The sequence below is a fragment of the Passer domesticus genome, chromosome 2 (assembly GCF_036417665.1).
Source record: "Passer domesticus isolate bPasDom1 chromosome 2, bPasDom1.hap1, whole genome shotgun sequence".
NCBI classification, from domain to species: Eukaryota; Metazoa; Chordata; class Aves; order Passeriformes; family Passeridae; genus Passer; species Passer domesticus.
Window position 1 is genome coordinate 111,936,084 of NC_087475.1, and position 27,440 is coordinate 111,963,523.

At 39.6% G+C, this 27,440-nt stretch overlaps 2 protein-coding genes across 12 annotated transcripts in view; both read left to right on the forward strand.

Annotated features, from left to right (window-relative positions):
- CMSS1 (cms1 ribosomal small subunit homolog) overlaps positions 1-2,921 on the forward strand; it is a 256,935-nt gene extending 254,014 nt beyond the window's left edge. For all 9 annotated transcript variants that reach the window (XM_064410765.1, XM_064410767.1, XM_064410766.1 and 6 more), the window contains one exon: positions 2,250-2,921. In XM_064410765.1, coding sequence (XP_064266835.1) covers positions 2,250-2,333 — 84 coding nt within the window. In that variant the 3' untranslated portion in view covers positions 2,334-2,921. The remainder of the gene's footprint in view (positions 1-2,249) is intronic.
- Positions 2,922-3,056: 135 nt separating this feature from the next.
- Positions 3,057-27,313, forward strand: LOC135294863 (cell cycle control protein 50C-like). 3 transcript variants are annotated; one of them, XM_064410759.1, is made up of 9 exons: positions 3,057-3,886; positions 4,713-4,823; positions 5,953-6,054; positions 7,445-7,535; positions 9,918-10,055; positions 11,051-11,260; positions 12,044-12,169; positions 18,885-18,957; positions 24,666-24,827. In XM_064410759.1, the coding sequence occupies exons 1-8, from the start codon at positions 3,674-3,676 to the stop codon at positions 18,920-18,922; spliced, it is 1,029 nt and encodes a 342-aa protein (XP_064266829.1). In that variant the 5' UTR covers positions 3,057-3,673; the 3' UTR covers positions 18,923-18,957; positions 24,666-24,827. The 3 variants fall into 3 exon arrangements, with proteins under 3 accessions (XP_064266829.1, XP_064266827.1, XP_064266826.1); XM_064410757.1 differs by having other exon boundaries at positions 18,885-27,313; XM_064410756.1 differs by lacking the exons at positions 18,885-18,957; positions 24,666-24,827 and having other exon boundaries at positions 12,044-13,320.
- Positions 27,314-27,440: the final 127 nt, after the last annotated feature.

Below are 27,440 nucleotides of genomic sequence, written 5' to 3' on the forward strand. Positions count from 1 at the left end.
GATTATGTTGCCACTATTTAATTTTGGGCTATTGAAAACCTCAAGTATACCTTTCAGCTCACTGTAGGCAGCATCATAGTAGTTCTGTGTGTCTGTCTAGAAATATAGGCCAAAAGTTGTGACTCCAAGTCTATTTTATTAAGGCAAAATCCTAAGGCTGTCTTAGCATAAAAAGTTAAAGCTTAGTTGAAGTTAAATCCGGGTAGGTAAGAACACTGGACCATCAAATATTGTGTTAGGCTAAGCAATAGATATTTATGTGTGATTACAGGGTAGTGAATATATAATTACAGAAAAGTCTTCAAACTGCTCTTGGCTCATGGAACACATCGTAAAGGAAGGTTTTTGACATCTTGGGCTTTATAACTTGAGTATTTTGCAGGCATTTATCCCACTGCAGACATCAGGCAGATTTCTTAAAGTTATGAATAAGGAATGTCAACAGCGAAAGACACTCAAATAATGTTTTGGTGGTAAGGCATCTTAACATCACATATAAACCAATGGGATGTTCTAGCAGCTTGTGGGCTTCAAATATGGAATACAGTCCTAGTCAGCTTTGCTAATTGTAGAGAAAAATGTCAAATACATGCTATGAATAGTCATAAGTTTTCACAGAGAGAGGAAAGAGAGTACCAAATACAATTTAGAGAATTGGCTGTTTGATGTAATAATTTCTTTCACCTGTGTTAGTTATGGAGGCAAAATTGTACACTTAAAGTCAGAAACTCAGCATAGTGGCCTATTTTCAGTGCAAACCTCAATTATCAATAATTTCCTTGCATACTTAAGGTGCAACATTGCTGAATTTCATTGTGTTTAAACCAGAAGGCAAGAACAACTGGAAGCACATGTCCATTGTACTTGGTGTTTTGGTAGTCACCTGATGTTCAGTGGAGAATGATGTACACAGAATTATATTTCTATTCTAATAATATATTAGAATATTATAATATATTTATTATAATATTATATTTATATTCTAATAAATATATTAATTTAAAACCACATGGATCTTTCCACATGCAGTTCTGTATGCCATCATATCCAAACAAGGGATGGTGTCCTGATCCACTGCTCTGTCAGCTCCCTCAGCACCTCATTAGTTAATGCTGCTGGAATTTTTCATTCTCTGTTTCTGTGTCTCCCACTTCATTCATCCCAAACAATGGAGAGAGAAGGAGATGAAAGCTCCCAAAGAAACCACAGGAGGAGTGAATGAGTTTATCAGACTTTGTCTTGGCATTGAAGTAAAGCATAAAGGTGTAAATCAAAATGGATTGTGTAATTTTTGGTCTGAGCAAAGGACAAGCTTTCTGCTTTGAAAGATTTTTGTACACAGGTTGGTGGCAATACAGAGCTGTCTCAACTCTGCAAGTTACTTGTTCATAAAATTCAAATGAAGTTGGGTTTTTTTTTTACCAAAACTCAATACTATATTGTCTGCAAATAATACACACACCAAGCCTTCAGTAAATTTGAAAATATTCTGCTTAAGTTTCAGACTTCTTGAAAATAAAAGGTTTGTGAGAATTGGCTTGTGATAGCAAGACAACTGTGTTCACCTTCATGTAGCACATCCAGTCTGAAATTGAGGCTGGCTGGGCTTTCTTACATCATTTATTCCTCTGCAAAGTGGAGGCATGAAAGAATAGAATCCTGAGAGAAAACCTGCAAACAAGTGATTTGTAAGTGGTAAGAGGGAGCTATAAGAAAACTCTGGACTAAGCATGATGATAAAGAATCTTGTGTTCCCTCTGAAATATGTAGTCAATATTTACTCTGTAATATATTTGTTTTATCTTTAGATAAGCCATAAGCCACAGTTATACCAGTGTCATAAAACAAAGTACTTTGTACACAGCACAAGCAGACCTGACCTTCATGCTCACTTTCATTCAGGTGTCCCAGACACAGACAGGGCTGTGCCTGTTGCACTGCCCTTGATCTGCTTTAAGGCAGTTTTTCCTCTGGAGAGTTCTGTAGGGATTCTGCAGCCCAGGATGGGCCTTTTGCTGTGGTGTGCTTTATCAACAATGCCAATGACAACCTTTCTGTAGCCATGTGAAATGGGACTTCAGGGCTGCAGGGCAAATGATGGGTATTTTAAAAACTGAAAATGTTCTAGAGGACCTTGTATAGGAATCTCTCCTTTAATTTCTAGGCCTATAATAAGGTGCCTCAGTAAATAAATAATGGTGTCATTATCAGTAACTTCTTATGCTTTCTTTGATTTTTGTTTTCTTCAGATAAAGAAAGAAACAATTGACCTACTGGAGAAGAGCATTATAAAGCTGTGCAGAGATGGATCTGTGAAGCTGGGACTCTTTTAATGAGTTTACCAACAAGGAAGTAATTTGCAGCTGCATTTTACTATTATCCTGCCTGCAACTGAATTTTGACTTTTCCAAGGTCTCAATACAGAAGGCACATTGCAACTTTTTCTGAGTTTTCTTTTAATAAAACCCCAGAAGTTTTGTTTGTAGTTCTAGTATTATTTTTATTGCAGTTACAATGTCATATGGAAATCAGAGTTACACTTCTTTCACCTGCTAGATTTACTACTGTGTGTCACTAGTCAGACTTTGAAGATGAGCAAATATGGGTGTGAAAGTCTTTGCACAGCTCAGTTTTCTGTTCCCTCCCTGTGCTGTCCTAAAAGAGACATGTATTTCTCTCTGAGAGTGGTAATCCACTTGTTCTTGGGGGGTCTTTGAAAGAGTTGTATGAATTTCAGTAACATGTTAAAAAGGTATTTTTCATCTATCTGTTCTAGAGCTGGCCAAATGCTGCTTTTTGCTCTTACGTGATAAATTATCTGTATACTGTACTGAGATTTTATTTTGGTTAAACTATTGAAGTGTGCAAAAAGTATTCTTATGTTTGTCCACTTAAATTAAAATGAGGTGATCTCTGGGTGATTCTTTTGTTATTGTAGATGATAGGGAATGGATGGATTCTTTTTCAGAGAACTAGATGAATAGAGATGAGGAACTCACCTTGGAAAGTATTTGATCCACAGTATTTCCAAGTACCTTGGAAAGCCATTGATCCAAATTGGATATTTTAAAAATGAGTTGTCCTTCTATGATAAAGAACACACAACCTTTTCACAACCTTTAATTGCATCTACGTCAATAGTAATGAATGTAATAGGTTAAGAAAATTGGTTTGGTCTTCCAAAGCCATGTTCTCTGTCCAGTGCTGTCTGAGCACCTGCAGTCCTCCCCAGTGGAATCCAGTGCAATTGGAGTAGAACTCCTTTCCTTGTATGCCATGCCTGTTAGGTGGGCAGCTGTGGAAGTGAAGGGAGAAGAAATAATGCATCTGAAATTACACAGAATTTCCAGTATAGCTGCCAGTATCCCTGCAAATGAATGTCCTAACAAATCCTAATGAGCTGTGGAGCAGGAAAAATAGATACTAAGTTTTTCTAGGAGGAATGAACTGGACACCCTGATCAAAGTACACAATTACTTGGTTGGTACGAGCTGATCATGGGGATCCAGGCACAAATACAGAAAACAAGGAAGGAGAGATCTAGTTAATAAGTAATTCCTCACCATAATGCAAGTTTGAACAACGAATACAGTCTCCCAGCAATAAAGACAGTATCTCAGCTGAAACACTCTCCAGCACAAGGATATTACTCCTTTCTCTCACCAAGAAGAAAATGAAAAACAAGACAAGTGCTCTTCCCAGAGAAGGAGAAGCCCAGCCTTCCAGGTGTCCAGATAACAGTGCATTCAAACAGCAGAGGCTGCCAGCTTGGAAGCCCCAGCTCACCATTGCATCTGTGCTCTCCAGCTTCTTTCTGACAGGGGCATTCTGCCTCACTGTGGGAGTCTGCCTTGTCCTGTCTGCAAACAGCGTCAGAGAAATACAGGTTGGTTTGGGAGTGGTGTTCTTTGATATTCTGTAAAGTAGAAACCAGGCCAGGTTTGGAAAGAAAAAGCTTTGAATTTTTGCTTTTGAATAAAGATGATAGCAATGGCTTTATGCCTTGGACATGTGTCCAGCAGCTGGTATTCCTGTGAAAATCTTCAGAGGCAGTCAGTCATCAATAAAATCAGAGCACTGGGTGATTAACTGGATGGTAATATCTGAAATATGGGTGATAATTACTGGCACTGGCTGCTAATACCAAAATTTTGTCATTATCTTCTGGGGTTTTGAAGGGAAATAAGCAAATCCCTCAGAGAGTGTTTGACACTATAAGAAAATAGGTGTTTGCTGGGCAAAATCTTGAAATACAGGGAGCCCTAATGTTTAAATCCCTCCTGCAGAAAAGGTTAGTCAGACCTGTGGTGTTGTGTGTAGACTCCTGTTTGGAGCCAACACTCAGCACTACACCCAGGCTGTTCAGAGGGGGTGGGCCATGATGCATGTGGGGATTTGTCAAGCATTGCTTGGTCAGCCAGCCCAAGGTGCAGGAGAGTTCTTCACTCAGCACTCCTTTGCTGAGGAGCAGATGTGAAAGCTCTGCAACATCAAAAGGCTTCAAACCAGCTTTAAAATAGGGATAGATAAATTTTGTGGTTGTTCATTGAGGCCAAGTCCTCACTTTGCCTCTTCATTTTCAACAATGTTTTTGGCAGCCCATGGTCACTTAGAAGAGAACAGCTCTAAGAAGCCTTGGAACTAAAACACTAAACTTTTCCTATGAGCATGTCCTTTATTACAATATATTTCCTTGTTCACTTCTCTGACAGATAGATTATTCAGATAAATGCTCAAATTGTTCAAAGCTCCGTGAAAATTCCTCTAACTGGAATAAGGAATGCCACTGTTCTATTAATTTCACACTAAAGGAAGATATATTGGTAAGTGGGTGCAAAAACTAACTCAGGTTGCTGTGTACCACCTGTTACTTATATCCCTAAATGATAAAAGACAGTAATTCTGTTCTGTAGAGCTCCTGACTAAATTTGCTTTGTACTTTTTCTGAACATGAAATGCTCAAAATTTTACACTTTTGCCTTTGTTGTTCATTTTGGTATTTATAATCAAGACCAGGCCCCTTGGTTGGGGGATGCCCAAGGAGAAGAAGGGGGTGGAGGAAATGGTGTTTGATTGTGGAGGTGACCTCTCTCTGTCTCTTCTGAGTCAGAGGCAAAGCTTTGCCCTTGGCCTGGAATTGGTTGTTGCTGCCCTGCTAAGCTCTCAAGTGAGAAGGAAATCTGAAGCTCTGACCACTTTACATAAGTAGACCCCCTGCAGTCATTTTTACAAGGATTGTGCGGCTAATCCCCAAGGTCCTTGAAATAATTCAAGTCTAGCAATGTGATTCTGAAGTTTTTTTTGGAAAAAGTATCCTTCGTTTCCTTCCTTAAACTACTAGGTTGTGTTGTTGAGACTGTTAAAATGCTTCATGTTCTGCCAAAGAGATCTTATACTTAGTACTGAATAAATGATCCCTTAAAATGACAGTGCAATTTAAAGTCATTTTAGGATTCTTCATTATTGAGGAGGCTGTTAAAATACTTTGTAATGCTTCAGATTACAGTGATGTTTGAGATGAGAAGTTTATTTAACTGAGTAATAGGTTTTTTATAGTTGCATAATTACCTTTCATACATGATTTGCCTGCCCAGCATTCTTCTTTTGATTTGAAGATTTTTGTGCACCTTCTTTTATGGAAAATGAGTGTCTGTCTCTGCAACATGATTCATAGTCATTCCAAGTTCATGGCCAGCCATGCCATCTTGAGTAAAATAATTATCAGGCATTTTTATTTTAAGTTTTGTTTTTATGTTTAATTTTGTGCCAAAACATAAAAACTTACAGTTAGGGTAAAGATTACATTCTAGCCCATGACAGCTGTATTGCTTGGGGTGTAGTTACAGACATTTTAATATGAGTACTCTTTTCCCCTCTTTTTTAGCAAGTTATATGATTTCTTATTGCCTTCATGAACTCTTCTTATTGAAGGGATTTATCCTTGGATTCTAGGGTGATGTTTTTATGTACTATGGTCTGCAAAACTTCTATCAAAACCACCGTCGATACGTGATATCAAGAAGTGACGCGCAACTGTTGGGCCGAAATGTAAATGTAAGTTTTCTTTTTCTGCTGTGAGATCAGCAGCACTCCCAGCAGGTGTGCCTTTGACCATATGGAGAGCCAACTAGGCAGGGCCATAAGTGTGTTTAGGTGGTTCTAGGGAATAATAAAGTACAGATTTTCAGTGTTTGGTCACGGTGTTTTATGCTTGTTGGGGCCATTATGCCTAATAAGTTAATAAGAGAGGAAGGTTGAAGGGGGTGGGGGGGTAAATAAAAGATGTCACTCCTGTGTTGCAGTTCTCAAACCTGCACCTTGTAGTGCTGATTAAAAATACATTGTCTTTTTCAAATAAAAATACAGAAAGCTTTTCCTTCTTGTGTTGTCAGTCTTCTTAGCCAGAAGTGTTTTAAGCTGTGCTAGGGAATTAAGTTATTCCCTAGATAGGGCTAGGGAATTAAGTTATTCTAAGTCTTTCATTTTGCCATCTGGCTTTGGAAACGGGCAAGGAGCAGGAAAAGGTTAGTTCTGAAATAAGTGATCATATAGCATTCTAAATATGCAATCCAGAAGTCTAAAGAGGGAGTAGACAGCATCATCTGCAGCAGACCTCCAGGAAACTGGAGAACGCAATCATGGCATTCAGATTCCTTTACTTACAAATCTAAAGCATATTTTCTTTGGCTTAAAAGTAGCATTTCTTAATATAGTCATGGTCCACAGGTCCTTTCAGATGGTTGTGCCATGGTAATCTGTTGTTTCTATTAAGTGCTTCTTACAACTCTAAAGACATGTTCCTCATTTCTATAAAACACTTCTTAAAACTCTCCAGGTGTCCCGTCAGCTTGTTTGCATCCAGATGCAGTTGCTTTTGGCTTTTTTGCCGATCAGATACACAGCTCATTGGACTTACTTGAAAATTGTTTCTGTGTTGAAGATTTATAGTTTCTTTTAAAATGGGCTAGGAAAGATGTGGTAAAGCTGAGGTGGACTTCTGTTTTTCATTCTGGATCTTTATACCTCAAGATTTGGCCTTGTTGACCGGCAGTAATTTGGCCAACTACGTCTGCTGTTCTCCAGCACTAATTCAGCCCAGGTCAAAATTAAAAAGAAGGTAAAATAAGATGTTCTAGGGTAAGCCAAGGCTTTAATGGAACATTTTCAGTGGTAGCCATTTTACAATGGCAGATCCCCAAACCTGTTTTTTGTAGTCTGGAGCTTGCAAGTCAGCAGCAGAATTTGGTGAAGACCTTAAGTTTCTGTGCCTAGATATGGAAGGTGTTCCTGAAGTACACAACCATTCATATAATGTTTCTCTAATGTGACCAAAAGGTACTGGAGACTTAATTGTTCAGTGGCTTTTCAGAAGAAGGCATGGGAGGACACCAATTAAAAGCAAACCCCAGGTCTGTGCCTGATTGTTGTGTGACCTTGAATGCAGATCCAGAGGAGCTACTGCGCGCCCTTCAGCACCTACCGGAACGGGACCCCGATGGCGCCGTGCGGGGCCATTGCCAACAGCATGTTCAATGGTACGTGGGACCTTCCTCTGCCCCTTCCTGATCTCCTCTTGAAACCATTCCCTTGCCTCAGGCCAGGGCAGACCTGGTACTGCAAGGCCTCTGCTTTCTCCCGTAAAAGGCTTTGTTTGGTGGTGCTGCTCTGGTGAACGTGAGGCTCTGCTTCCTACTGTTTAGTAACTTGGCCCTTGTTTGGAAACTGAGGGAGATTTCTCATTTTCTAATGCTCACTTCCATGTGAGTGTACAGCAGGAGTGAGGAATTTAGGCCCTCTTGAAATAAGGAACAAGGATACAACAGATTTCATGTACTTCCTTGCTATAAAGCACATTCCTGTACAGTGATGGGAGAGCCCAGATTCTGCCTTCCCACAATCATGTTCTTAAGAGGGTGTCGTGGTTTTGGTTTGCTAATTTGAGATTTCTTAGCTAGAATAGCCTTTCTTCAGTTCACTTAGGGAGAGAAGTCTCTCTTGTTACTGTTATGGAGAATTATCTACAAGAAAACAGTTCTCTCATGGCTCTCTCCACGAATAGCAGCCTCCGGGGAAATCTGCAGTCGCGAGATCCCTCCCATTTTCCACAGCTTTTCCCACAGCTGTGTTTATGGCTATGTTAACTTATGGGATGCTGTTTTAAAGACGAGCTGTTTAAAGGCAAAGGTTCTCATTTCCGTATCTGGAATAATCTTCTTCCTGGGAGCACAGGATTTTCATCACTCTTCTCTCTTTCTCTGTTCAAACTTCTCATAGTATTGCAGCTACTTTAACATCTGCTTACTTTAACATGGAGGCCTTTGCTCCATATCTGCAATTTTAACACTTTCATCTCCCCATACTTTTGTGTGGGAAAAAAGTCTTTACCCCATAAAATGTGCTAAAAGGCACATTCTTATACAGTGATGGGAGAGCCCAGATTCTGCCTTCGCACAATCTTGTGCTTAGAAGGAGGGACTCTCCACATTCTCTGCATTACTTTGGATCTTTGGATCTACCCAGTTTCATTTTTGTTCTAGAATGCTGGAAGCATACATAGTCTTAATTTGATCCTGGATTTGATCTTTGTAGTAATCTAGTGGCCATCATCTGTTTCTGAATACACTTGGGAGATTTCAGAATGTATCTTTGGAAGGAAAAACAACAAAAAAACTACAGACTTTTCTCCACTACCCCATCTTTTATGTCTTCCAATTTCTACCACTCCTTGCTCTCAGCCTTTTTAGCCTGTTCCATGGCAGCAGCTCTTTGCAAGCAGCTGCACCACCCACACCAGGGGACTTGTGAAAGCCAGTTGCATTCAGTAACTTCTAGATCCATTTGATTTTTGTCTGCTTGCTTACCCACCTGCTGCTGGAAGTGGGGTTTACTGGGCTGGGCTCAGACCTAGGCCAGCAGAGCCCAGCTGTGCAGCCCACGCTGTTCTGGAGCACGTGAGGGAGAGTCAAGAAAAGCAACTGAGCAGGCAGAGCTCAGAGCATTGCAATTCCTGTTAATGAAGTGGTGACAAATAGCTGGAGATGTGGTGGGCCACAGAATGATCATTCCTCAGAACACTGTGTCTGAGCTTTATGGAGCTGCATGAGCACAGGTTTTGTAGAAGGAAATAAAAATGTATGTTTTCATTGATGCCAATGCAGCTGAGTTGTGCTTTTCATGTCTCCTAAAAGGCAACTTCTCCCCATCTGTATTGTCTGATTGTCCCTGCCCATCATCCCATTGGCTGCCTAGGGGTTTACAGGGTTGTTAATGCATCCTATAATGTTTTTGCCTTATGTTAGACTAATCTATGTAGGAAAATAGTAATGGATAAAAACAAGTGCTGTTCACCCACTGAAATTGGATGACATAGTTAGGCACAATTTTAACTAAATGTTTTTTGATTGAAGAAGGTGTTTGTGTCCAAGTTGGTAAGCAAGTTCTAACTGGTAGAAGACTAAAGCAATTTTTTTTTTTTTCCAGAGGACTGGATTCCCTTGATTGTGCTTTTATCTCTACCCTAGTCCCTGAAAACACATCATGTATAGCAAAGTTTTGGGACAACTGTCAAAGAAATTCTAGGAGAAACTAGCTAGGACAGTAACTTCTGTAACTAACTAGAGAGCTCAGAAAGTGATTTGCAAAGAAGGTAGTCCCACAGGAGCTGATGGACATGAGAAGCATTACAACATACACAGGGATTGATAGGAAATGTTCAGTCTTTAAAACTTCAGTAGTTCCAAGACTTTGGTACCTTAGTTCTTGTGAAATGTGCAGTGCTCCATATACACCCAGGATGTTCAGATTTTCTATCCACTTGAAAGATGCTTCAATGTGCCTTTTTTTTTTTTTGTTAGTCATGCTGGCAATTAGAATGACTGTCTTTGACTCACAGATGTTGCTTTTTGTGTTCCCTGCAGATACTATTGATCTGTTTTATAATTATAACTCATCTGTGATTCAAGTGCCACTGCTGAAGACTGGAAACAGTTGGTGGACAGATAAAAATGTGAAATTCCGCAATCCTGAATCATACAATCTCTCTTCTGCATTTGCAGGTAAGAATGGTTCTGCTGGTGCTCCTTATTTTTCAATAACTTCCCCTATCTCCCCTTCATATGTCTCCTGTTGTCAAAAGAATCACCTTTGGGAGAAATAGCAAGAAAGCAAGTTGAAGAAGCAGGGTTTAGAGGGTGACTGATAGCAGAAGGTACATTTAGCCAAAATACCACCTTTTAACTTTTTTAATCAGTGACCATAGATATTGAGAGAAAATGGTTTTGGAAGACTGAAGTTAGCCCACATCAACACCCTTCTTTATAGTTTCTTGTAATGCTTAATCTGTGCAGAGAAAGCAAGGAAGCAATTGGTTTTGTTTTGTTTTTTTTTCCTGTTGAAAATATCCGTGAAGGAGAATTGCATGTCCCATCTTTCCTTCATGCCTTTGCAGATTCTTGGGCAGTTGTGAGACATGAGAGGCTGCCTTTGTCACTATTTCTTTCAGATTTGTTTCCTAGGGCTATTTCCTTGTTATGGTTGATCTCTATTGAACTGGGGCTAAAAGCTGCCTGTTGTGGATCAGGGCAGTGCTGAGCTGGGTGCAACATGCAAGAGCTAATGATCTAAGTAATTTTCATGGGACTTATTCTAAATGTCGTAGGCTGTGCCATTAGGCTGCAAAAAGTTGCCTTTCTGGTTGTACAGGAATATATTAATGTGTAAAAATGAAGGCCAGCTCCTCATTATAGAGAACATATTGCTTGCTGAAGAGACAGGAATCCAGAATAAACAGCATTTTCACTTGTGCAAGTCACTTCGTTTCTCCTGTGCTTGAAGGTTCTAATGTGTAGCAGCCCCTGGGTGCTGTTAAACTGTTAATTTGTGTTTGAGTGGACATGCTTGGAGATGCTGTTATCTGGCATACATATAATTTTGGACACTGTCTAATGTCTGTTCCACAGCTCATATTCTGTGTTGGTTGTGTGAGGCCCACAATCTCAGCAACCACAGTTTTTAGTGACAGTGCTTTCCTGCTTTGTCTCTTTGTGACCAGGGACAGCCAGACCTCCTTACTGGCAGAAACCTGTGTATCTGTTGGACGAGGAAGATGAGAGGAACAATGGCTATGTGAACGATGACTTCATTGTCTGGATGCGAGTGTCGGCCTTCGCGACGTTCAGGAATCTCTACCGGCGCGTCAGGCGCGTTCGGCGCTTCGCAGAGGGCCTGCCAGCCGGGAATTACACCTTCCAGATTTCCTACAGTATCCTTTCACAGTCCCTAAGGCTCCTAGGCAGTTACAGTGACATGGAAGTGAATAGGGTTTGTGTGGTCAACTGGCAAAGAAGCGGTGCAGAACACCCCTGTGTCAGGAGAGCCCTCGAGGGATTTGGGCCATGTCCTGACTGACAAGAGCTCTTGTGCTGCCCCCTCACAGCCAACACTGGGAACTCTGCTGACTAAAGCACTCCTTTTGTCAGCAGGAGGTATGTCAACATGACTATAAATTTATTTTCTTTCTCAGCTGATAGAAATGGGGTTATAAATGTTCTGTCATGGTTCTATTCTGAAAGCTTCCATGGGAGAGGTGAAAGGTAAACTCATATAACATTCTGGCTACAACATATTAGGTAGAGCTGAGCACTTAGGCTCACAGAGACTATGTGGAGTATCATGATGAGCTTCCCAAAAGGCCCATTTTCATCTGAGCTTTCATAGCAAATTAATGCAGTAGCTTTCCTATAAATGATGAATCTGAAATTTACAATGTTTTGAAAAAGGAAGTATTTCCACATGCACATAAAGATTGTATCTAAAATAACTGGGTTTCTTACGACCAGCTGCCTACCACCTCCCAAAGACCAGCTGGGTTTTTGCATCCAGAATAGCAGAAACATCACCAATAAGTTAAAGGAGTTTTGGCAGCAAATGCAGACCTCAAAACTCTTTATGCCTTGGAAAGCTTTTTGAGCATTTAAGCATTACTTTCTCTTCTCCTGGAAATAATGTAGACTTTGTTAGTGAAACCTTAACATCCTTCTCTCAGATTTCCCTGTTACCATATTCAAGGGGAGGAAGCATGTGATTCTTTCAACTGTGGTGTGGAGCGGCGGAAGGAACCCATTCCTGGGAATTGCCTACCTGGTTTCTGGCACAGCAGCAATCCTGACAGGTTTTGTCATAACTGGCATCCACTTAAAGCTCAGGAAAAAGAAAACATACTTTCAGAAGCATTAAGTTTTATGTTTCTGAACAAAAACAGAAGCGTGCAGTGAACAAAGAAGGTGCAGCACAGACCTTTCAGCCTTTCCCCTGAGCTCTGGACCATTTTCAGTGTCAGGTTTGGTGAATGCAAGCAAGCTGAGGGGCAGGGCTAGTCCATCACCTGAAACCAAACTTACCTGTGGTGCCATTCTCATTAATGTACGTGTGAGCCTAAATTTGTTTCCTAGGAAACTTGTAGTGAGATGAGCTTCAAACAGCAGATAGCACAGCAGATGAGGATTGCAATGGCAAAGAAATTGTGTGGTACCAATGTTTGGCCAGAAGTCAGGGTCCATGTTAATTTCTTACTCAGGCCATAATTCAGACAACATTTCTCTTAACTGGAATGGAGCTTTGGATGGGTAAAATGTGAAGTCTTGATCCAGCAAAAAGCTTGAGTAGGTAGACCTCATTGCTAAAATCTGCTTGTGGGCCACATACATGTGCTTAATGTCTCGGCTTGGGTTTTATGTGCCTTTTTCAGTTATGCTGAAAAAGCAACTAGTTTATATCAATGCATTCACTCCAGTTTGACACCTGATTTGTGGTTGAATACAAGGCATTTATCAGGAGTTCAGAGTTTGTTTAGACCAAGTTTATTTGATTTATCTAGCAGCTGAGAGCTGGAGGGCATCCAATCATTTATTTGCATTTTTTAAAATTATGGTTCAATAGAAATCCTAAATGAAAAGCTCCTTTAATGCAAAATATTTTAGCAGAACCATCTACCTAATTTAACTATTCAGCCAAATTTGCACTCCTACCTATCCCATGTGAAAATTCACAAGTTCTTACATGACACAGAATGGCAACTTATTGTCAATAAAAAACAAAGCGCCAGAAAATCTGTCAATTTAAGGTGAACACTGCAGTTCATTAATAGGTTCATCAATTTTTGTATTTCATGTTCAAAATTTTAGGACTTATTTCTAGTCTCACAAAATGAAGGGACAGCACTGAAGAATTTAGGTCAAGCGTACCATGGTAGGTGAATTTTTTTAATAGTTGTTCTGTTGTAAAAGTGCAAGTGGAATAAAACACTTTCAATTACTTTCATAAGTATTTTGTGTGCCTTGCATCTCTCCTAAAATGCCTTCTCACTAGAACAACAAAGGAATCACAGACTGGAGCAGGAGAAAGAAGGGGATGTGGCACAGGGAGCCTGCAAGCCACTGTCAGGGCATCTGCTTTGGAGTGCCTGGGGCTGGGGTCTGCTGAGCTGTGACAGATGGCCCTGCTGAAGGGGTTGGCAGCACAGAAGGTGCTTGAAGTTTCCTTGAAGTTCTGCTTTGAAGCTGAGCCATGAGGAGCTGCTCCTGGGAGGACAGTCCTGCCCCACTGGCGCTTTGTGCTGACCAGGAACGGTGCCTGTCCCCTCTGCTCTTCCTGCTCGGGGCCAGTCACCTCCATCCTGAAGCTGGAGAAACAGGGTTCCTGCACCTTGCAGCTGGATCTGCCAGGAGATGTGGCAGAACCCCAGCCCTCACTGGGCTGGACAGGACAGAGCATAAAGCCGGGCATGCAACAATGCTTAAGGTGTTTAGTCTAAGTCACTTTTAACGGTGGGACATGCTCCTAAATCTTTTCAGTCCTTTTGAAAATGTAATTCCATGCAGCTCTCTGGAAAGCCCTGATGGGATTTCCTGACAAAGCTGAACTTAGGTTTTCTGGCCCCTAACAGACCATGGGAACTTCTTCATTTTTCTCTTTCTCTTTATTTTTTTATGGGTTTTTTTTTTTCATTATCTGAGAAACTGACTTTCAAGAAATTATAGGGTGGTTAAGTCATGATGCAATTATCACTGATTTTATTTTTTCTTTAAGTATCTGGTAAAAAAGTTAGTAAAAGGAGACTGAATAATGAGGTATGTATTTCAGTGAGTCAGTGTCTACCAGGAAAAAAATTATCTAGAAAACATAGCCCAGCAAGTAGTGTTTGCCCATTATCTCCGAGAGGTTTTTGCAGGAACCTCTTCTCTTGAAATGTAGGTTGTCTTCAAATCCCTCCATAGAGAAGACCTGTCTTCAAACAAGTCTTTCTGTTTTTTCCAGAAGTTGTTTATAAACCCAAAATCCCATTTTTCACCTTACCACAGCTTTAAACATGCCTTACATCTTTCTGGTACCCTCTGAACAGTGTCCTTGGAAGCTGCTGCTTCAGCTCCAACTGTTTCTGTTGTTAGCTCTGAGAAGCTCTGCAGTGTCTGGCTGGTTCAGGGTGTGCTGCCCAGACCAGAGCAATGGGAATGGCAGGTCTGGTTAATTCCTCCCAGCAGACAGAATCTAAGGTGTTTTGACTGGGTTTTCTGTAATTGCATTATTCCCTACAATTCCAAGAACAATTTGGTTATGAGATGGGAGTGCCTTGGGCAGCTGCCTTCAATTTGGTGATCTCTTGTTTCCAAAAGAGGGATTGTGGAGCATTTTTTGTTCTATTTGGGTCCTGCTTTTAACTCTGGTTATGGAAGCCAGGCAGGGTTTCCTGGAGATTGGGGCTTGTTTTGCTTTTGCTCACATTCATGAATGAATGAGAAAGCTTAAGGAGGAAGTAGAAAGACTAAGGAGTATTAGGGAAAGTGAAAAGGAAATAGACTGGTGGAGTTTCATCTTTCCATCCCTGAGAAAAGCCCACCAGGAGTCAGAGGACTCCCCTGTCTCCTACCATCAGGCAGAAGGAGGACACCTGGTAGATGAAGGGGAGTAGAAATGGCTCCCTACTCGAGGAGGTAATAAAAATTCCTCCCGACCCCCATCACCTACCCAGGTGCCACTTCAGAATAGGTATGAGGCCCTGGATCCAGGTCATGTAGAAGAAAATTATCTGCACAGTGAGCCTCCCAATTATGCTTTGTCTGTCAGAGGGATCAGAGCCTCTGACACTAAAAGGAAAAGCAGGGCAGTCATGGTGGGTGCCTCCCTTCTGAGGGAGACAGAGGGCCCCATACATTGACCAGACCCATCCCACAGGCAGGTCTGCTGCCTCCCTGGGCCTGGGTACAGGATACCATTGAGAGACTTCCTGGGCTGATTCAGCCTTCTGGTTATCACCCACTGCTGATACTCCAGGCTGGCAGTGATGAGACTGGAAAGAGGAGTGTCAGGGCAATTAAAAGGGACCTCAGGGCATTGGGTCAAGTGGTTGATAGGGCAGGAGCACAGGTAGTGTCCTACTCTGTCCATTTGGTGGCAGGGATAAATGATGAAAGGAACAGGAGAACCCACATTATCAACAAGTGGCTCAAGGGTTGGTGTCATCGGCAGAATTTTGGGTTTTTGATCACGGGGCAACTTTCACAGCACTTGGCCTGCTGTAGCCATATGCACTCTATTAAGGGCAAAAAGATTCTAGCCCATGAATTAGCAGGGCTGATTTAGAGGGCTTTCCACTAGATTTGAAGGGGGAAGGGGATGCAGCTGGGCTGTCTGGAAGCAGGCCCAAGGGTGCTAAGCCTGAGTCAGGGGTGAAATCAGCCCAGCTGAGGTGCATGTACACTGATGCACAGAGCTAGGTAACAAACAAGAGCTGGAGACCATGGTGCAGCAGCAGAGCTGGCAGGGAGGTCATTCTTCCCCTGCACTCGGCACTGGTGAGGCCAGACCTTGAGTGCCGTGTCCAGTTCTGGCCCCTCAGTTTGGGAAGGACATTGAGACACTTGAGCACATCCAGGGGAGGGAACGAGGCTGGTGAGGGGCTTGGAACACAAACCCTGTGTGGAATGACTGAGGGAGCTGGGGGTGTTTAGCCTGGAGAAAAGGAGACTCAGGGGTGACCTTATCACTCTCTACAGCTTCCTGAAAGGTGGCTGTAGCCAGGTGGGGTTGGTCTCTCTCTCCAGGCAACAACTGACACAACAAGAGGACACAGTCTTCAGCTGTGTCAGGGGAAGTTTAGGTTAGACATCAGGAAAAAATTCCTCACTGGAAGAGTCATTAGGCACTGGAATATTCTGCCCAGGGTGGTGGTGGAGTCACCATCCCTGGAGGTGTTTAAAAAAAGGGGATGTGGCACTCAGTGCTATGGTTTAGTTGATGAGGTAGTGTTGGGTCATAAGTTGGACTTGAGGATCTCAAAGCTCTTTTCCAACTTAGAACATTCTGTGAAAATAGCTCATACCCTGGAAAACTTATATTTCAGAGAGCTCTAATCAAATTATCTTGTATTTACTGAGTATGTACTATGCACTCTGTGAACAAAAACACAAAGCATGAAACAAGATGAGAAGAAGCCTTTTGGTTATACTCCTATGCAACTGCAGCTATTGCCACTTTGCAGTAAAGTGCCTAAAATTATCCTTCACAAACTGAGACAATTTTAAAAGCTTGTGAAGAAAATGAAGTTTTCTACTGTGTCAAACACAGCTACCCAAAGTTATTTGCTCTTTTCCCTATAGCAGCTCCAGGCTGTAATGAAGACTGCTGTGTTACCAGTTATAACACTGGAGGATTCAGGGTGTAAGATTAGGTTAAAAGGTCTTGAGATTTCTCAGATAACTTGTATGAACCCATGGGCTGTCTCTGGGCTGTATAATTAGCAACAATGAACCTTAAAACACTGGAAAATTGAATGTGTTGAAGAAACCAGAGAAAAAAGTAAGGAAGCAGTACCTGCCTGTAGTTCTGGTTGTCACAACCAGTTAATGAGTGTGGAGCCACTGTGCTGCCTCTGAGGTGGAATGTGGCACTTATTGGCAGTGCAGCAAGAGGCTTCACACCAGCTCAGGACAATGGTAACATCTGCAGTTAATAACCCTCCTCCCCACAGAGGCTGTGCTGGGAAGTCTGTCATGCAGCAGGGGACAGCGGGGCCGTGTCCCCACACTGGGCAGGAGGAGGGATTCAGTGCTGGGAGCCAAGGACACACGCCAAGGGAATGCAGTGCCACCCACTTCATCCTGCTGGGTGGCAGGGTGTGCTTCCAAGTTGTGTAATTCGATGACAGTCACATACATGGGCTGGCTTTTGCTGGCCTGTGTGGTGCCATCCCAGTGTGGGACATCCAGAAATTGAAATTAGAATCGCTAAAACTAATAACATAATTATCAGTGAGTCATCATCTACACCTTACACCAGTGCTTATAGTCAGATTTCTGTCTTTTTGACACGAGGCCCAGCAATGATCATGGAAAGCCTTTGAGCAGGTTTTCCTCATGCACTGTCATTTCTGGCTGTGCAGTTAATAAAAATTGATCCTGAATAAAGCTGAAGAGCTAAGAAGAATAACTGTAGATAAAATTTTATCTCTGCATGTTCTTGTTACTGATAAAATGAATTAAAAACAATAACTGCTTAACATAGGTATAAACTGTAATTGTGCCAACGGGTTTTAAGCTGTAGCTTGAGGAATTTATCCTTCAGATTTCTAAGTTTGTAACTTCACCTCAGGCAACTAGTGACAAGCCAAGGCTTAACTAACAAGGTCAAGAATTGCTTTTCAAAGGGAGGTGAGAAAATGAGAAGGCAGAGCACAAGCCTGCTGGGCATTTCTGTATTTCTTTGCTTTTTGGGGGTTTGCTTTGAATGGAATGTCTCACACCGTGTAAGTAAATAGGCTATGTTTTGTCATTTGGGACTTGCCCTGAAACTTACTTTTTTCTGTCAGCACTTCCCACACCAACTTAACAGTGATCCTGTCATAGAAGTAAATGAAGTATGAACGTGTCAGGTGTAATTTTAATTGTTCTCAGCTGCTGAAAGATTATTTTCCATAATTAATTCAATTTTATAATGCTGAGCTCTTGGGTGAAATATATTCTTTTCCTGTGGGGGTGTGGTATAATTTTAAAGTTCCAGGCTCATACCAGAGTTGAGTTGTCCCTACATAACATGTGTGATCCTCACCGGTGAGTTAAGGGCCTGTGAGGAAAGCACTGGAATGATCCTGACATTTTCCAGGCAGTAGCACTTTCCTTCTCTGGTAGGAAGAATACGAAGTCTGTGGTGTGCTTGTTTTTGAGGCCTTTTGAAGACAGTTTTTGTTTGAAAACAGTTATGCTGCTGAACAAATGTAAAATAATTTCTCATCATAATACGTAGTATAAAGTGCTTTTTTTGTATAAATAAGTATGTTCTGAGCTGAACTTATTTGATATGCAAGCAAAAATTTTATTTTTAAGCGGCAATAGCCCACATTCAGAGTTCAGGCAATTTTTGACTCAGTGGGGTATTTTTTAGTATTTTCCATTGGATATTTTTACAGTTTATACAGACACAGTTTTACTTTAATAATTAACCTCCAAGTAGCTGGTAACAAAATCCACTTGTTTCCATGGAATTGTAAATGCTGTGAGGAAATAAACTTCAGTGCAGGTGTACTAAAGAAAAGCTGATTAAAACAGTGGTATTTTTATCTAATTGGTTGTATAGAAAAAGTAGGACTTCACATGCTGTTTGTCCTCAAGTTATGTGAGAATAAGAGTTTGTTTTCATTTTGCAAACTTAGTAATGCTATCTTGAATTTGATCTACATATGGTATCTAACTAGATGTAACTAATTATATGTAATCATATTATTGTATACTTCTAAACAAGTATTGAATATACATTATTTGTGCATATGTTGCAGATAAGGTATCAGTTAAGGAAAAATAACTTTTTTTAAATTTTAAATTTCTGTTTGGTTCTAGGTGCAGCTTCACAGTTAGGAGACATGGAAAGCATCTGAGGTTAAGTCTGAAGACGCACAAAAAGGAATGCCAGGTAAGGATTTTTGTAACTATGTGAATGAAGATCTGAAAATATTTGTGTTTGAACTGCAGAGCTACAGAACTTCAAAACAGTGACTTTGTCAGATGTATCTTACCATGCAAAATGGAAAGGGGAAAAAAACTTGTTGAAACAGTGTAAAATTGTACATGCAGCTCCTCACTGTCAGTCTGCTGGCTCTGGGATGTTCTGCATCCAAGATGCTGAAAAATGGTGAAGTTTCATAACTAGTTATTGTAAAAAAATCAACCCCTGAAGTGTAATAGTGTTCCCATGGGAAAACAGCTTCCTCTCTGCTTGTGCCAACAAAGCCATTAGTCACTCCACAATTTATGAAGGAGGATTCAGCTGGGATGCAGTGGATCATCTTGGGACTCATTCTTGCAGGCAGCTGGATTAGTACTGGATATCATGTGACTGTCTCATTATCATGTGAGTTTAAAATCTTATACAGATGCAAAGAAATTAAAACTTTTGAAATAATCAGTAATGATTTCAGTCTTTTGATGCTGACAAATTTAGCATCTGCCACTGTTTGGAGTGAGAATGCTGCCAGTGGAGGTTTTGGTTTCAAGAGAGACACTTGGTTTAATAATCAGCATTCATTTCTGTTTGTTTGCTTTATGCAGAGACCAGTACTTTGTGATTATGGTTTCATCTTCCCCTACTGTGTTGGAAAAAGTGCTATAAAATATGCATAGAAGCATAAATTATTTGTATTTTTCTAAGAAAACATAATTGACATACCATTGGTTATAATCTCATGTTAGGAACTGGAATTTTGTTAGGATGTTGGGTCTTTTTCCTTCACATCAAAGTACTGAATTTTGATCCCATTTAATTTTGAGAAAAAAAAGGTAACTGTTGAAAGAACATTGCACAAAGTTGCCTTTAATACAGATGGCTTAGGAACTTCGGGGTTTTTTTTCTCTGTTTGGGTATTTTGTTCTAAAATTGTCATTGTAAAACCTGAAGAGAAAAGCAGAGGCTTGTTTGAAGTATTTTGTCTCAGAGTCTGGAGAATATTCTATTTTTTGTTCTGCAAATGCAGTCCTGAATGAATTCCAAATATATTCCATCATAGGTGTTTTACATATACAGGTGAGTTTAGACTTTTGTCTGTATTTTACGATGCTGTTATTTCTGGAACAGAATATTGGTTTGTGTTCACAAAAGGAGCTAAAAACAAATCCTGGATCTCAACAAGGTTCCTGGTAATCAGAGTTTTCACTGATGTGTCAGGAGATTGGACATCACAAACCAGTTCAGACAGGTGCTGTTTCCATGTGTGGATGAGCTCCTGTTCAAGGCACTGCTGCCTGCTGGACTGCAGCGAATGTAAATTATACATTCCTGATTCAGTTCCCATGCAAACTCTGCAGCTTTGTCAGGGGATCTTCTGTGGGGTGGAGCTTTAAGATGGATTTCCCTGGACCTCAACTTACAGTGAGCCCCTAAAGAGAAAGATTTCTCAATTTTCAAAAGAAAATAGAACAGCATAAAGAGGAGAGAATTGCAGTTAAGGCAAAACAAAGAAGGACATAATAAACCCCACATGTTCCTGTGGTGTTGGTGTCAGCTCTGTCCTAGCCTTTGAATGGTAGAATTTGACCTGTAGATAATTGTAAAAGCCCTCTGTTCTTATTTTTTTCTGATAATTTTCCTTTTAGTGTATGTTGTATAACATTCCACGCTAGTTTCAAACTCTTTTACCTGGATCAAGTCTTCCAGTGATGTCTGTCCATTTTCATCTCTCCTTTAAACCGAGTTTACTGTGATGGAGCAGACCTGACTTTTAAATGAGGTTGGTTTCAGTCCCTTTGAAATATGAAGGAGTAGAAAATATCACTGGCTTTTTTTGTTTATTTGCATCAGGCTCTTAATGACTTTCTTTATTGCCTAATAGAGGTAATGTGAGGAATTTGTCTGTCTTTTGATCCTACGAAACACACATTTAACATACTCTCTGCTCTGTCTTCTTTGTAGCCATTCCTCACTTGCTCCTAATAATTGCTATGGAAATTTATTTTTGTCTCTTCAGTTCACGAGAGACAAAGCAGATAGCTCTTCAAGACTTTGGCAGCTAAGGAATGTTACTCCATAATTGACACAAGGTTTACCTTTAAACTGTTCCCTCTAAGACACTACAAACCTCCACTGAAAACGGGACTGCAAAATTTTGGCAGGTCAGGGAATGCAACCAACTTCCAAAAACCATTAATGGGGACATATGTGTTGGGATAGTTGTTCCACTGCACTCCTCTCCTGCCTGCCTCCACCTGCCTTCCTTCCCCGAGCAGATTCACGAGAAGCCTTGACAGAGGCTACACTTCAGTGCTTTGCTGACATTGATGGCAATTAAGTTTTGACAAATCCTTTTTGTTATCCTATCATGAAGGAATTGATGCTTTCTGTATTGTCTATGAGTCAATGAAAAACCAGAGGCTGTTTTTAATCAAAAAAACCCAAAAGCAGATGGCCAGGTGAGGGAAACCCAGCTGAGTGCTCCCCACTGCAGAGCAGCAGAGAGAATTCCTCTATGAACCTTCCATTCTTCTCTAGCTGGTCAGGTATTTTGGAGAACATGCACAGGACTAAAGACAGAAGCTTGTATTTATCTTCCTGTAGATTGGCTGCAGTGCAGCCAGCTGAGCTCTTCTCAGAGGGGGATGTGTTTCAATTAATTATTTTTCCTCCCCTCTGCAAGCATTTGGTGTCTTGGTCATCAGAAAGTTGGGAAAAAGCCATGTATTTCTTTGTGAGCAGGCTTCAGTGAAGCAAGTATAGGAAGAGTACAAAGAAGTTATACATGCCTAAGAGAGGATTTAGAATTTCTTCAACATGTGAAAAATCACTCCCAGCTTAGGTATTTTAGGTAAGTGTATTCATTATGCTGAAGGATGAGGAACACCACAAATCTTGCCCTGCCCAGAAGATGAGCAAAACATGAGAGACTTTTCAATGCTTAGAAGTGCCTCCTTATCAGAAACAAGGTTCTAATCTTTGATATTCTTTCAGCAGAGAGGCAGCTTCTCACCTTAACTGCAGGTGACTTTATTGGATGATCCAGTGCCTTCTTATCCCACATTCACAGCTGGGTGATTGTGTGATTTTTGATGGAGGGGAAAAAAAAATCACAATTACTGAAGGTACAGCAGTATAGACCCTATCTGTGAATCTACTTTTGAGAGGTTATAAAGGGAAGATGTAGAAGGGTTTGAAACAGATATATTTCTGTTACTTCTGAAAGAGTATTTTAATCACCCATGCCTTTGTATCAGCTGGTTTAGATGTTCCTTATATATACAGCATTGGTTCCATGCCTGCCTAGCTCTGTTACTTTAATGCAACTGCACCACAAAATGCTAATGCTGCAAAGAAAAAGTATGTTAAAACCAACAAACAGGTCAAGAGGAATTCATAAAGCAAAATGACATTTCAACCATATACGTCATTTAATAAAAGTCATTGTTTTAATTACCTCATGGTATATAAATAGAACTTCAATTAGAAAAATGTATTAAAAGTGATATGCTATAAATGATAAATCATAAATAATAGGGCAACCTATAAACCAATTGCCAAACTCAGAGAGAAATGTCAATGAATTAATATATACTTGTGATGGCTTAAACTCATAATTACAGACCTAGATACTTTCTTAAAGAAAAAAATAAAAGGATATTTTTCCTGTGGTGATACATATTGTCTGATTCTTTACAACCCTACTATTTATTATGTGGAATAGTCCTATTATCTTCAAATTTTTCAGAGCTCTACTTGCATACCAATGAAGTCGTCTGCTTCTTTCATTACAAAGTTTTACTGTATCTTGATTAGTAATCACTAATCTATAATAATCACTCACTATTGGAGTGATTATTCTGTGATTTTTTTTTTTCCTACTAATACTGTTTTTTTTAGCCTTCTGACTTCAGAATTCAAAGACCAAGGTATGAAATACCTTGAGGTATATGCTCATGGGACACGATGACTTTTACACTTTCTTTTGGCATCCCCTGCTGGTGTACAGCTGTGAAGACTGCTCCATGACACTGAAGATCTCAAAACAGCTCCTATGCTTCTTTGGCCAAATCCTTTTGAGTGTTAATAACAGCTGAAGAAATGGCAGGTTAATGGGAGAATATTTCTATTCTCTTCAGGCAACATAATTTCTTAATTGCTTCAATGTTTAATTGCTTTAATTCATAATTGCTTCAATGAATATACCGTCTCCTTAAACAGAACATCTAATTACACTACTTTGCTTGTTTCACATTGTTTATTTTATCTCTTTATTATGATTTGGTTTAGGTTTTGCGGTTTTTTAAATCTTAATAATCTGCATAACAATTCCAACTCTGTTCCTTGAGGACTGGAAATAATTTTTCCATTATTATTATTAGTAATAAAAACTTTCTTTTTCCAAAAAGAGTGGAAAAGCATTAGTGACATTAACATCTTTCTATTTGTTGTAGCTGCAGTGTTTCCTTATGTAGAAACCTTCAATCTCACTTTAGGCACCTGGCATATCTGGAAATATCATCAAACCAGGCTCCCTAGAAGAATCAAAGGAGACAAATTGGCATATCAAACAAAGGGGGGATTCTCTGTTAGCTATAGAAGTATTGGGCAGCTGCACTTTTAGAGAAAATTTTTTTAGGACACCAAGCATAGACTGTTTTCTCACCATTCTCAAGCATGCTCATGGGAATTTTGTCAAGAAAGGACCTCAGAAATGGACACCCCCTGTCTGGTCTATGATCACAGGGTGTGCACATGAATGGCAGCTGAAGGATCTTTCTGTGGATACTTACTAAGAATAGAAAATAAATCATTTTTAATAGAAATCAAAGATACTGCTGAAAGCTGATGTTGATCAATGACACTGTCCAAATGACAAATGATTTCTAATTGCAGATTTTGCTCATTCTTTGAATGCTCATTAATCTCTAGTGAGTATAAGATGGGAGCATATATTGCTAAATATTAATACTTCCCATTAATCTTTAAGATGCAGTTATGATTTTCAGTTAGATGGAATAATATTATCATCTGTGTCCTGTCAGGTTATCTATTGGACAGAACTAATCTCTTCCTTTTTTGATAGACTTCTTTGACTCTTCACTCATGCATATCTTTTCTTTTTTTTTTTTTTTAATCAAAATCTGTGATTTCTTTAAAGATAAAGTTCACTGATATTTAAATAAACATAAAAATCCCTATTATCGAACCTTCCTCTCTGGTTGTTTGGGGTTTTTTTAACTGTAGGTTATTAGTATATTTCTAGAGTTATTGACTAGAATATGCCTTTTCTGGTGATGGGATTTATGAAGCATAAACAGCTGAGTGACTTGCTAAATAGGTAATACCTGCCTGGAGCACAGAGTCTTCGTTCCCAAGTGCATATTTTAATTTTATACAATCTACTTTCTTCCAGGTGTAGACTATAAACCAAGAGGATTTAATTTCATATCTAATGAACATATTTGCCATGCACCTTAACATTCAAAACAAAAGTCTTGAATGTGTGCCTTTATATTTAAGTAAGGGATAGTGCTGACACCAGTGACATTAAGAAACATCTGCAAGATGCTGAGGCTATTTCTGTGTGTATAAGTAGCACTGGGACAGGAAGAAGGTTTGCCATTATTCATGCTGAATTGCCAGCACCATCTACAACATTGCTTTCTGCATGCCAGCTCTTTCCCAGGAAGAATCTAGGCTTGGGCAGCACATCCCCCCAGGCAGTACAGAAGAACAAACCCTGTGTGGTGATGAGAGAGTTTCAGCAAGAGCACACAAGAAGGCTTTGCCACCTAAGCCTGAGATCAAAGAAGCATCCCTTGCAGAAAATAACAGGTAACTGCATCAAAATTGATTTCTTTAGAACTGCTGTATCTTTAACCATCAATCAATGCGTTTGTCTGTAGAGTTATCTTACTTCCCACAGTTCTTAGATTGCACTGAAATAAATTTCCTTGAATTTCAGAGGGTCAAGCATTTCATTCCATCTGTAGGGCAAACTGTACTGCCAGGTACAGAGCAGTGTTTACACTGGACCCAAACCTTGTTCTTTTCGAAACTTTTATGGAAATCTGATGCATCCCTTCTTGATATTTAGAATATTCTCTGTAAGTCATGAAATAATACCATATGGTATCAAGTGTTACTTAATTTCAGACATAATGAAGGAGAAAATGAAGTTTCTACTTTTCATCTTAAAGTGCATCTGACCTGGTTGCCATGCTGTTTCAATGGTTTTGTCTATGTCATTTGGTTGAACATTTTTGTCCATGTGAAATAACATCTTTTTTATTATCTTTAAAGGTTCATTTTAGGCCAAACCACACTATCTATACAATTTCTCTTCAGAACATAGACCACTCTTTCACTCTAGTATAGAACAAATACAAGAAGAAGTTATTTTTCTCCTTTTTGTTATAGAAAAAATAGATGGTTGGAGTTTCAGCCTCTCAAGATATGGAAAAGTATTGAACTGACATCATCATCTATTTCATTGAATAGTAGTTTCTGTGAATACAAATACTGCACTGCAGTTTGCCAAAACATTTGGCAAGAATTTTTGAGTTTAGGTTTTATCTCTCCATAAAGGTAAAATCAGTTCAAATCTTTTGTCCTGCTTCAGGGTAACAGTCATTCAGCTGAAGGGTAAGGTTTCCCAAAAAGCATAGATTCATTCCAGCTGCCTTTTTTTTGCTCTTACTACTTCCCTTATGGTAAACAAACAGCTAGTATCAGAAATCAAAATCTGATTTGTTCTGGGGAAAAAACCTTACATGTACATAATAAACAATAATGATACAACTATTTCTTACAAATCCATCACTTATGACTCATACAATTAATAGGAAATAATCCCATATTTAATGTTCATAAAACAGATATTTATAAAATTAATTAAATAGAAATAAATAGGATTTTGTTTGTTAACTCAATACAATATTCAAAGCTACAAAGTGAAACTCGAAGGTTTCCTGTGGGTTTCTGTTCCTCTTCTCCCAGACTCAAGGAAAGACTCTATTCCACAGGTGTATTCTAGATGTGGAAAGAAAATCTTAGAAATGGTGGCTTAAATAGTTCTAACACTTCTTAACAGTTTAATGCTGGCTGCCTACCTGCTACAATCCTTTGATTTCTGGCTCTCCATTCCTTTCATTCCTTTCATTCTGAACATCACAAAGATACCGTGCCACCATTTATAACGCAACAAGGGTAGGACATTTACAACATGTCCTCAGTAACAAGAACACCACATAGTTCATAGAGTCTGAGATAGAGTCAAGTAACAAAATGCAGTTCAAGACTTTTTGCCAGAAAAATAGGATCAAATTCAAAGATGCAGTTTTTAAAATTCCCAATGCCTAATGTCAAGCAGGCATCAGCATTTTAAGTTTTTTTTGGGTTTTGGGTTTTTTCTCTGAAGAGAAATGTCTGTATAGTACATCCTAGCTGTCTCTCATGGGCCAGAGAAATTACTAAATAACTAAGTCTTCAGGTTATGTGTGTCTTTCAGTCTTAAAAAACACACAAAAGGGCTCAAAAAATGTCCTGAAGATTTTATTAATAAGATCAGCAGAGTAGAGTGGGGGAAAAAACCACACAGGGTAAGTTCATGGTTTTAGTTTTTTAGTTTTAATATCATCTTTCTTAAATGCACATGTCAGCCACTGCATTGTGGCAAGGGTGTAGAGCCAGCATTGTGTTTTTGGCCCTGATATTGAAACTTCTGCCTATTCAACTGTACTATGCTGAATGTCAAAACCCAGCTTAGCTTTTTGTCCCCTTAAAAAAAATATTTTTAAGATTTTCTTTTTTTTTCATTAGAATATAGTGATAGGGAAGAAATTTTATTCCTGTTTCAGTTTAAGAAGAGGTGAGTTCATCTATTTCTGTATTAGAATATATTCATTACATAAATACAACAGAATATGAGATCTAGACAGAAAAGATCAATCTCACACTTTTTAATTTTACAAATGTTAGTTGAACAGTGATTGGATTTTTTTTATTTATTCACTAAAATTAGCAAAATTTGCTAATTTTGGATAAAAAAACACAGCACTTTATTTAAATGCAAGATCTACTTACTATATTGTAAACTCTTCACATGGTGTTTAATAAAAAAAACAACTGAAATTGCTGAGAACTTTTTCCAATACGCTTTTTAAAAATCTGATTGTCAGCAGGAAATATCTGCAGTGCAGATATAATTATCTTTTCTCACATTTGTGACACTTGCAGAGACTTGTTCATACTCATGCCACTGTGACTCAACAGGAACTGACTCAGTACAATCCATGTATCCTTCAAAGACTGAAAGCATGCTTCTTGTTAACTAAATATGTGTGAGTGCATGTTTGCAATGACAGTGTATGTGCTGATTGATTTTTTTCTGTGCCCTCCCTTCTCATTCCACTTCTATTCAGCTGCTCACTGAATGTGTTTGCCTCATT

What these genes read in the sequence shown, in the direction of transcription:
- LOC135294863 (XM_064410756.1), top strand. Translation starts at nt 3,674, where the DNA reads ATGAAAAACAAGACAAGTGCTCTTCCCAGAGAAGGAGAAGCCCAGCCT. An exon ending in TGTTGGGCCGAAATGTAAAT is followed by an intron (nt 6,055 to 7,444) that starts GTAAGTTTTCTT and finishes CCTTGAATGCAG; the next exon opens with ATCCAGAGGAGCTACTGCGC. An exon ending in TGCCAACAGCATGTTCAATG is followed by an intron (nt 7,536 to 9,917) that starts GTACGTGGGACC and finishes TGTTCCCTGCAG; the next exon opens with ATACTATTGATCTGTTTTAT.